Below are 12,050 nucleotides of genomic sequence, written 5' to 3'. Positions count from 1 at the left end.
TAAAGATGTTCTGTATAAAGGAAAACTAAGGGAATTTGTAGCCAGCTGACTTGCTCTAAAATAATTTTTCCAGGAATTTTTCATTTATAGAAGGTAAATGTTGTCAGAAGGGAACTGGAAACATCAGAAATGAAGGAAAAGCAACGTAATAGTAAATATCTGGGTGAATATAATGGTCTATTCTTTTCCTAGTGAATTCTTTGAAATATTTGATGGGTGAAAGCAAACATTAAGATACTGTCTGATGGGATTTTCAGTGTATGTAGATCTAACATACAGATAAATACAACATAAAATGGGGAGAGTAAAGGGACTATATTGTAGTAAGTTTGCTATATTCCACTTGAAGTGGTAAATTTTGATTCTAACTACAATGCGAAAAGTATATGCATTATGATCCCCTAAGCAATCATTAAACATCTATCATTGAACATCTATGCAAAAATATAGCCAAAATCAAAATAGGTAAGTGTAATAGTAACGACTCTAAAGAATACCAGAAAGCAAAACAGGGATAAACAGAAAAAAGAATAAACTGATAGATCTAAGTCATTCAAAAATATCAGTAACATTAAATGTGAATGGTCTAAATATATGAATTAACAGAAGTTGTCAAAAAAAATGACCCAACTCTATGCTGTCCAATTCATATTTGAAATTCACTTCAAATATAATACTGTTAAGTTAAAGTAAGAGGATGGAAAAATATACAAACACAAACAAAAGAGGCAAACACTAATGAAAAGAAAACTGGAGTGGGGCTATATTAACTATGGACCAGTTTTTGTCATCTCAGAAAACTTGTTTGCAACAAATTCTTGTGCAAATACTTATTTAACATTTGTGCTGGCAGAAGGAAGATCAGATGATCTGAATTTGTTGAGAAATTGTGAAACTTCACATTTCACAAGAGATGTTGCCTTTTCCTTTATCTAAAAACTAGATTCCAGTAGTTCTTATGCTAAAAGTGATTCTCTGTTTCTGCACCTTCCTGCATATGCAAAGATCTTTTATTTCAGTACTGAGTTATCATATTTTCTATTATACTGGATGCCATTTTAAATGGCAATTAAACTTAACATATGTTGTGTCAGTAATGCACATAAAGTGATGGCGGTGTATATGAACATTATGACTTACAAGCAATGACAACTCTTCATAATTTTCTCCTAACAAACAGCTCTTTCAAGAGGCCATATAGCTTTTAAGAAGCAACTATATTTATATTTTATTTATTTATTTATTTATTTTTATTTATGAGATGGAGTCTCGCTCTGTTGCCCAGGCTGGAGTGTAGTGGCATGATCTCAGCTCACTGCAACCTCCTCCTCCTGGGTTCAAGTGATTCTTGTGCCTCAGCCTCCTGAGTAGCTGGGATTACAGGCATCCACCGTCATGCCTGACTAATTTTTGTATTTTTAGTAGAGATGGGGTTTCACCATGTTGACCAGGTTGTTCTCCAACTCTTGACCTCAGGTGATCCACCCGCCTTGGCCTCCCGAAAGTGCTGGGATTATAGGCGTGAGCCACTACCCCTGGCTGCAACTAAAAAGTGATTTTAGACATAATGGAATAAGGTATATGCATAGAATAATGTCTGCAATATCATACACCTGAAAGTGTTCACATTGTTGATCTGTGAGCTTGTCAGTTGAAGAATGTGTTGTCAGCATTTGGGCTATACCAGTGAACAGAACATTTAAAATACTTTGACTTTGTGAAGCTTACATTTTAGCAGGGCAGACAGATATGGAATAATAAACATAATAAATATGTTAGGTGATAAATATTATGGGAAAAAATGGGCAAGGGAAGAGGGAATCAGGGGAGTCAGTGTTGAGTAGGGTGGGGTGGCCTGTGATGGGGGTAGGATAATCAGGTTAGTTGCATTAAGAAGTTGAATTTGAGCCGACTCAACCAAGGAAAGGAGGAGCTAGCCAACTAGATGTATGGTGGAAGATGTTCCAAGCAAAGGAATAGCTATTTTACAACTCCTGAGGCTGAAGTGGAATAGACATGTTCCTGGTCCGGCAAGAAGATGAAATGGCTGCAGCAATGAGCAAGGGAGGAGAGCATGGTAAGAGGTGATGTTAGAGAGGTAATAGCGCCATATCATGTGGAACCTTTCAGACTCTCTTAAGGATTTTGGTTTTTGCTTTAAGGGGAACATTAGATGATAGGCATGTTAAAACACTTGCAGTTTTTATTATCATGGGTCTTCATTACTTTTTCTCTTCTCCTTTTTAGAAAATGTTTGCTACTCAGTTTATGGTGTTTTGTTATTTTCTTTTTTTTGTTTTTGCCAATGTCTCTTCATTTTTTTGCGGAGCCCTCCCTCCTTTCTTTTTTGTACCAATATATGCTTTTTAAATTTTTCTGGCCAGACTCTGTGGCTCATGCCTGTAATCCAAACACTTTGGGAGGCCGAAGTGGGCGGATCATTTGAGGTCAGGAGTTTGAGACAAGCCTGACCAACATGGTAAAACCTCATCTCTGCTAAAAATACAGAAAAATTAGCCGGGCATGATGGCGTGCATGCCTGTAATCCCAGCTACTCAGGAGGCTGAGGCAGGAGAATCCCTTGAACCTGGGAGGTGGAGGTTGAAGTGAGCTGAGATCGTGCCCCTGCACTCCAGCCTAGGCAACAGTGTGAGACTGTCTGAGAAAAAAAAAAAATCTTTTGGGGGAAACAGTACCTAGTTGGAATACTTCACATTTATTTAGTGCTTAATATGTCAAGCATTTTCATGTACATTGTTTTATTTTATCCCAGGCAGCACTCTTTTTTAATTTAAGCTCCAAAATAGTAGTTATGATCACAGTCCTTGAAGCTGTCTCTCGAAACATTTTGAATGTTAGCTGGCATAGCTGAAGATGGAAGGATTATTACTTTGGCCAACAATTTCACACCATCTTTGAAAAGGAAAAGAGTTCCAGCAAGTCAAATACAGAGGACACATGGGCATTCCAGTTACCCTTAAGTGTGGTCACTGTGTAATTTTTTGTTGCTGATGGTGCTTTTTGGGTGAGGCCAGGTTTATAAGTTTAACCTGTAACTTAGTGAAGATACTTGCTTTTTTCTTGGAATGACTTACTCACTCTTATGGAGGGAGGTTGTCTAACTGCTACACAAGGCTTGAGGCCAATTCTTGGATCAGGTGTTGTGACAGGGAGGTTTCTACAAAGGGTGCTGTATGTGGTGTTGGTTTTTAAAATCTGGGAGAATAATGCTGTCTTTATTATTCCTAAAGGAAATAAGTGAAACATGTGAAAGAAAAATTACACCACTGAGATGACCTCTTTACTCAAGGGAATCTTCTTCACTTCTCTGTCCTTTGTAAGATGATTAATAGATAGATTTTATTTAAACTGTGGAAAATAAATGAAACCATTAAATATTTATATTGAAAGCAAATATATTAATAAAGGCAATGAAGCTTTCTGTAGGCCACATGGCCTGCCCCCAGGCTGTAAATGCTCCTTGTGACTTTCCAACACAACTGCCAAGCACTGCCTCTACAGTCTTTGTAAAACTTTTCCATTCCAAATCCACTTGGTACTTTCATTATGGTCTTGTTAACGTTGAACGTTGTCCAAAGGGACTTGCAAGATAGATTTTCCCCTTATTGAGGAGGAGCAAAAGAGGAAATCTATAAAAGCATTTCTAGTTGGTATTACTTCAGGGAGATATATTAATAAAAAATAGTGATACTTCTATAGGAAGAAGATCTTTTAATTTGCTATTGTTCAAATGGTGAGAATTTGGGTAAATGTATTTGCTTTTACTTTATTTTAGCAGCTGTTAGAACATTCTGCATAGGACAACCTGGGAAGATCACAGTATTTTATTTACATGTGGTATAAATAAGTGAATATATCTACAAGGTACATGTTGACTATATACAAGATACAGGTAGATATGCACTTATGGTATTGGTTTTTAAAATTTGGTCCGTTTTACCCAGTTTAGCATCTCTCTCCCTATTTCCTCTAAACAAGATTTTTTTTCTGTGGGGATCTGATAACATGTTTCCTATATTCTCATATTTGGTATAAGACTTATGGGGATCTTTTGCTGGTCTCCTATATGTAAGAATATTTGCTTAAATGTAGTAAAAGCCTCTATGAATGACAAACCCTTTCACCAGCATGTTCCATCCTAATCGTGTGCTTGTTCCCTCCATATGTCCTTGTTGAGGGGCATAAAGACCAGCAAGGAATGTTCTTGAGAAGGGAGAGATAGGGCCTGAACACTAGCACCCACAGGCAGGTACAAGAACAACCTACTTCTTATACTTCAAAATTATTTTTTTCTTTTAGATCTTGGATTTGCCTGAGTTGATTGATGACTCCAAGTATAAAACTAACCACCTTCGGGTACACAATAGAAAAGAGCTTATTAAAATATTATCTGAACGGTAAGTTTGGATCTTGTATTCATCCATTTAAGAACTAATATGTGATAAGCTTTTATCTGGTGTTTTGTGTGTTTTGTTCTTGGCTTATTTGAGATCAATTTGTAATTATCTTCCATTTTACAAAAACTGGCTGGTGGAGAGATTTTAAAGCTGTGGGGTTTTTTTTGTTTGTTTGTTTAGAAGCACTTGAACACATTTTATGTTTTGTTAAGTACTGAGTCATAACAATGATATAAATAAGAAAGTCACCATGACTTGAATTTGGTTATTTCTTTGTGTCCTGTACCTGTTTGGGTTTAGTTTATCATAAATACAACAACAACAATAATAATTTAACATTATTTCATACTTTCACTTTGTTAAATGCTTTAGATACATTGTCTCGTTTAATCCTCATAATCATCCTGTGAGGTAAGTTCTGTTATTTCCATTTTACATGTAAGGAAAGCAAGGCAAAGAGAGGTGAAATCAAGAGTTGGTTTGCATTTCTGAGCCACTCCTGTGAATCATGATGTTATTTCTGGATCATTGCAGATGCCACATTGAGTTATGGGTCATAAAAGATTAATGTTAATTAAGTAGAATATTTTATTTCCAAATTTTTCCATTAATGTCAGGTTATTTTTTTGTAATACCTGTACCAATTTTTCAAGTTTGTCTGAAAAAAAGTAATTATTCTTACTGTTTCATGTCAGTTTCACTTTTTGTTTGCCTTTACATGTCTTCTGAATCTGTACAAATAGGCTTTGTGGCTTTTGTGGATCTAAATGCCCACATGAACTTTTCTTTATATTGAAAATTTGCTCTCATCATGCCAATAAATTAGGTAATTTTGTTTAAATACCATATCTAGTCTTTTGAAAAGGCTCATGTGTTTCTGTGTGGTGTACATCAAAGTTATAAGAACTAAAATTCTGCTGTTTTTATTTTTGTTGTCTTTGTGTTTGGGGATGTCTGCAGGAATATCTGAATCAACATTCATCTATCTATTTTCTCTTTCCTGGATTTGAAATGCTTTTGTAACTTTAAACACTTTTGTAATTTTAAACACTGCCTGTATCTTTTCCATGTGCCAAATGCTGTTCATATCAATAGGGACTGTGTGTTGTGGGACTGATAGACACAGAATGGGGGATGGAGAACTGGGTGCCCTTTTCTGGTCCCTAGTTAAATATAACTCTGATTCTACCGCGAAGCCCCAGAGCCCTCAATGATTAACTTTTCTCCACATGAGAATTGCCCATTTATTTCTTCTTTTTGCCTCTATGCCTCTCAAGCATTTGTAATTCATATAATTAATTGATAAAGCTTTTTCGTTTCACACTGTGGTGACCAAGTTTCAATAATAGCCACTTGTGAGAACCTTATCAGAAGCTCTTTGATAATCTGAATAAATCATGACCATGCTGCGAGAAGAGTAGATCCCAAGAAAAATATGATACCTAGATTGGTTCCTATGTTTTAAAACTTTTATTCCTTGCTAAATTCTGTTATAGAGTTCAACTGTGGAATGACTTTTAGTAGCATCTGTAACATACTCATTTCCATTTTCCCTCTTTGGGGTGAATTATATAATCTGCAGCCATCTTCTTTCTCTTCTTTTATACACAGAAGTAGAAGTTTCAGCATTTTGGTATCTATAAGTTTGTTATATTTTTATTCAGACTTAACACTAAGTAAGGAATCAACCGGCAAGGAAGAGACTAGGCTGGGGTGGGGTAGTCCTAGGAGAGGAAATTTCATAAGGAGGTCACATCATCATTGGTACTGCTGTTAAAACACAGACCACAGATAGAGCCCTTGGCTGCTTGCAGGCTAGCTTTTGTGCTCTCTTCTGCTAGTGCGCTGACATTTTTTGGTACCTTCTTATGGGTTGCAGTTCTCCAAGTCTCTTCTAGCACGTCTCTTCTCCTCCACGGCAGTTCAAATAGTGATGACCTGGGAAGATTAGAATATAAATATTGATTCATTCCAGTTTATAAGCTTATCATTTATTTTTCCGAACAAATATCACTGAAATCATTAGTACTGCTTAGTGCTTGGCTTTGAGAAGTCTCTTAAAATTTGTCATTTTCATTATGTGATTCTGTGTTTTTCCAGTATTCAAAAATATTAGTGGTGCTTCATAAATTACATGATTAGACGTAGCCTCCAGCCTGGCATGCGGTGTCTTCCATAATCTGACATCACCTTTCCTGTCCACTCTTCTTCTTACATGTTTCCAAAGGACGCCCCTGCTATAGTCACCCTTCCAATTGGTTTAGTTTCCTCTCTGAAATGCTTCTCAGAATTACCACTATTCTGAAACTTAGTCATGCTTCAAGGCCAGTTCTAGAAGCCTCTGTTCCCAGTCAGATGTTGGCACCTTTAGGAAAGAACATTGTCCTTTTTGTGCCTTGTCTGTTGCCATTGCCAAACAGAAGTACAATCAACGTTAGTTGTCATTATGAATGATACTGTTCTAGGGCCTTCTCAACATTCTCGTCTTGCTCAGCACATGCATTACACAGCCACCTCAGAACTTGCAGGCATTTTATTTCCTAACAAAAGTGTTACATTAGCTCACAGCCACAAAAAAGGAGCCAGGGAGAAAGGAAGGAGTGGAACCAGCCTTTGGTGGCTGCCAAGTACATGCCAGATAAGTGTTACTATTCCCACTTGATATGAAAATTCTGACATTTAGGGAGGTGGTCTCCAGGTCAGGCACATAGTGAATAGTTAGAAATGGGATTCAAAAGGCTACACCTTTTTCATCTCTCATATTGCCTCCCTGAAGTGGCACATGAAATATGACTGTGTCCTTGTTTGTTTATGCGCTCAAGAAATATTTATTGAGCACTAACTGTGTAGTAGGCACTGTTGCAAGCGTTGGCGATAGAGAAGTGAATGAAACAGACGAAAGTGTCTCCATGAAAAATAATGCAGGCCAGGACAAGGAAGAATGCCAGAAGTTAAGTGTGAAGCTGGGTTTTTCATTTAGCCTGGTCACAGAGGGCTTCTCTGTGAAAGTGACATTTGAGCAGAAGCTTGCAAGAAATGAGAGAAAATGTCTGAGGGAGGCTGGCAGGCATCTGGGAGATGCATTCCAGGCAGAGTTTATGGAGTAAGTCAGAGGACAGTGTGCTTGGATCTGGGGGAGCAAGATAAGATGGGTGTTAGGTTGGTTCAGAGAGAGTGGGAGCCCATGGCAGGCAGATCATGTCGTGAAATCATGAAAGCCTTTATGATAAAGTAGTTTCTTAAACTTGTGAAATGAAGGATTTTTTTTTCTGGCTATAAAATGGATTTGCTTATTGCAACTTTTTTCCTCTAACTTGAAGAGAGAGCGTCAAGAGAGGGAGTGCTCTACCTAGTAGAGAAGAGGTCAAAGCATTTCAGCAACATGGAGTCAGGAAGACCCCATTTCTCACCTGGAGAGACCAGAGGGCCAGGTTGAAATGGTCTATGCTTCTCCTCCATTTATTCAGTCTCTCACATATTCAACAAGCATTTATCGAACACCTACTATGTGCCATGAACTACTGTGAGCACTAGGGATATAGCAGTAAAATACAGTCAAGAATTCCTGCCCTCCTGAATTTTCATTTGGTAACCATTGCAGACTTTCTGGAAGACATACTTCTTTTTGGTAGTGGTTGTTTTTGAACTATTGCTTAACACATTTGTTTCAGTGAGCCTAAGAAGTTAGTTTTCCATCTTTTTCATAATAACCACTTAAAAAAATTTTTTCTTTTGCAAAAGTACTGCAGTTATAGGCTGTGCCTATTACTCATTTATTGTACTTTTTCAACATGTTGATATACATGCTCCAATTTTTTAAATGTGGTTTGCCAACCATTTCCATAGTAAAAACATATTTTTAGTAACAGTAGCCACTCAGAAATAATCAACTTTACCATGTGAGTCTATCGTGTTTTTGCCTGTTGTCTTCTATTAAACCTTACATCGCAAGAACTTTCCTTTAATACTTATAGACACTTTCCTTGCCTGATATTTTTATTTTAGAAAATCTTTAAAACATGTAAAAATGTGGAGGGATTCATGAGAGTGAATTTGCACAGCAGATAACTTTAAAAACAAACTCTAGGAATGATGAACTCACTGTGTTTATTTTAAAAAGGTTTCTCATCCTTTACACCCAATTTGAAGACAGTGAAAACAGAAGCATTTATGGATTTTTACAAAGTTGGCTCTTGTAAACATACACGTGAATTTCCTATTGTGTTTCAAAATCTTCCTTCCGAAGTATTTTCCCTGAGCAATTTTTGAGTACTCCCCTCCCTGTCCCTTGTAAGCCTTCATTTATATTTTTTAGAATCAGGTGATTCTCCTATGAAAAGTCCAGGCTTTTTTGGAAGTACCTACCAGAGTTGTCAGTCACTTACCTCAGTTCTCTGTTATTCTTGCTAAGTACAGTTTGAAGCTACTCTCTGAGGGCGATCAGCCTCACTCAGGACGGCAGCTGCCTGTTTTGGTCATCAGCTGCGTTTTCCACAGCCAGCACACACGATTCCCCTCAAAAGCTCTCAGGTGTTACTATTCCCCAACCAGGGCTGTGAGCGTCTTTTTTATTAATCTAAAGGTAGAAGACTTTCCCCTGGAGTTTGCCATTTTATCCGGGGTGTTGCAGAAAGTATGTTTACCCAGCTGCTAACATTGAAAACTAGGTAAAACTCAATCATGTTAAAAATCCCTAGCTAAAACAGAAGAGGAGATATAATGGAGACTAATCCAGCGCCAGATAAAACAATCCCCTTCTTTGCAATGCTAAGGAGCAACAAACTCTTAAACCTGTGCTACTCACACACCAGCTCAGCATTTTTGCAATTGTTAGGACCCCAAGAGAGATATTGCAAGTTGTGAATTGAAACTAGGAAGAGAGGGATAAAGATGATGTATTAGTGTTTGGGGAGAAATAATAGGAAGACATGAAATGAGGATGAAGGAGAAGAGAATTGATGGAGAAAATAGACATAAAATTTATTTTATTCCCTCTCTCTTCCTCTCTTCCTCAACATTTATTGGCCACTGACTGTGTACCCTTGTCCTGCAGATACAGAGCTGAAAGATGAAGCCTGGACTTTTAAGGAGTTCATGGTCTAATTAGGAAAATAAACACAGAAAGCATTGATTTAAGTAGAGTGTGGGAATTACCTGGGTAATCATATGCACAGTGGATTGGGGAGCCCAGAGAAGGAGCAACTCCTTTAATCTGGGAAATCAGGGAAGGCTTCCTGGAGATGGTGTCATCTAAGATAAATCTTGAGGGACAAACAGAATTAGGCAGATGAAGAAAAAAGTTCAAAGAAGGAAATATTGATGTGAATGTACTTTTGTAGCATGAAAATAAAATCATGGCAACAGAAAAAAAGTACAGATGGTCCCCAACTTACAATTTTTTAAATTTACCATGTGGTAAAGTGATACACATTCATTAGAAACTGTACTGTGAGCCTGGATAACATAGCAAGACCCTATGTTGCTACAAAAATTAAAATTAAAAATTTAACTGGCCCTGGTGGCATGTGCCTATAGTCCCAGCTACTTTGGGAAAGAAACCATCCTGTGAATTTGGATCTTTTTCCAGGATAGCCATATATGCAGCAAAATACTCTGTTGCGATGCTGTGCGGCAGTAGTGAGCTGCAGCTCTCAGTCAGTTTGGTAGGTTAGGTGTATTAAATGCATTGTTGACTTACGATATTTACAATTTAATGATAGTTTTATTGTGACATAACACCTTCATAAGTTAAGGATTATCTGTAGTTTGGAGAGATGCAGATGACAATTTTCAAACTGCTTTTGGCAAAATGTTACATATGTAAAGCAAGTATATGTCAACTTAGTCCTAGTGAAGGCATTTGTAAAAAGTTGTTTACATTATGTCATCATAAATAAAACTAACAGCATTAGATAAGTTCGCCTTTTAAAATACTGTGGCAATTCCTTTAGTAAAATAAATAGTTTTGGTTTTGAATGATTTGCTTTTTTCTTAAATTAAGTTTTTGATTTTTAATTGTCTATTTACTTATTTTCAGAGTTTACTGCATTGTGGAGTTAAATGCCCTACATCAGGGTCTTTTAACAGAGGTGCCAAACAAGTATTTGCTGAATTGAATCAAGCATTTAGGCTGGGTGCGGTGGCTGGCTGGGCACAGTGGTTCACGCCTGTAATCCTAGCACTCTGGGAGGCTGAGGCGGGCAGATCACCTGAGGTCAGGAGTTCGAGACCAGCCTGGCCAACATGGTGAAACCCCGTCTCTACTGAAAATACAAAAATTAGCTGGGTGTGGTGGCACACACCTGTAATCCCAGCTACTCGAGAGGCCGAGGAAGGAGAATCGCTTGAACCCGGGAGGCAGAGGTTGCAGTGAGCCGAGATCATGCCACCACACTCCAGCCTGGGTGACAGAGCAAGACTCTGTCTCAAAAAGAAAAAAAAAAGTTTATTAGTTACTTTCCTCTAATTTGATCATTTTCAAAATTTGATATCAGATTATTTTGAATAGATTTATACAAAATACTGGAGAATTGGACCTGGAACATTTCTTGGCTCTTGATGGAGCAATTGTAACTTCAAAGGTCCCTGTACTGAATGTCAATGTAAAAAACTGACATCTTGGCACTATTAAGCCAATATGACCATTTCACTGCCCTGGCTAGGTGTTTCTGGGGCTCTCTACACCTTTCAAAAAAAATAAATAAATACTTTTTTTTTTTGAGACAAGGTCTCACTCTGTCACCCAGGCTAGCATGCGGTAGTGTGATCATAGTTCACTTTAGCCTTGAATTCCTAGGCTCAAGTAATCCTCCTGCTTCAGTCTCCCAAGTAGCTAAGACTACAGGTGCAAGCCACCATGCCTGCCTAATTTAAAATATAAATTCTTTTAAAAAGATGGTTGGTGGGTGGGGGAGTGGGGTTTCCCTATGTTGCTTTGGCTGTTCTTGAACTCCTGGCCTCAGATAATCCTCCTGCTCCAACCTCCCGAAGTGCTGGGATTATAGGGCTGAATCACTATGCCTGGCTTCTATAGTTTGAAGGATAAAGTTCAAACCATTTTACCCGAACACATGCACCTCCCACCTTGTCAGCCTTGCCTGGGTCACACAGAGCCCAGTGCTACTACTTTTAATGTGGCCTAATCTTTCAGTCCTCCATGTTTCCCCACATGCTCATTACTTGACACTCAAATGATGGAGCTTCTTCATCTCACTACCCGCTATCAGTCCTTTAAAGTAAGCACAAGTTTTAGGAGCTTTTCTGGCCTCGCTAGTCTGTTTCAAGCAGCCCCTCCTGTTCCGCTGCATCACAGCATCTACCCCACTCAGCTGTCATCAGTCATTTACTTCTCTTCCTCCTTGACAAGACAGTGAATTTCTTATGGCAGAGAATATATCTTTTGGATTTTTATTTCTAGCGCCTATTTGGCACTCAGTAAATGTTCTCTCAGTTAGTGAACATGTGCAGCAATGATGGGCAAGGTATCCAAGTATGGCAGAACTGACCAAAGGGAAAAAACAAGGATCCACGATGTCAGGTTCTACAAAACAGAGAAGAGCAGTGGTAGCTGGAATGAGGACTTTGAATGAACTAGAGAGCCTGTTATCGTGGTCATACAATATAAGAAGATCT

General features: G+C 38.0%; 1 protein-coding gene across 19 annotated transcripts in view; it reads left to right on the top strand.

Moving 5' to 3' along the window:
* The window catches only part of SUGCT (succinyl-CoA:glutarate-CoA transferase), a 735,129-nt gene that overhangs the window by 315,168 nt on the left and 407,911 nt on the right, over positions 1–12,050 (top strand). For all 19 annotated transcript variants that reach the window (XM_063725726.1, XM_054560560.2, XM_002818027.5 and 16 more), the window contains one exon: positions 4,321–4,418. In XM_063725726.1, coding sequence (XP_063581796.1) covers positions 4,321–4,418 — 98 coding nt within the window. The remainder of the gene's footprint in view (positions 1–4,320; positions 4,419–12,050) is intronic.

The sequence above is a fragment of the Pongo abelii genome, chromosome 6 (assembly GCF_028885655.2).
Source record: "Pongo abelii isolate AG06213 chromosome 6, NHGRI_mPonAbe1-v2.0_pri, whole genome shotgun sequence".
NCBI classification, from domain to species: domain Eukaryota; kingdom Metazoa; phylum Chordata; class Mammalia; order Primates; family Hominidae; genus Pongo; species Pongo abelii.
The sequence above is the reverse complement of the archived record's forward strand: the minus strand, read 5'-3'. Positions and strand labels throughout refer to the sequence as shown.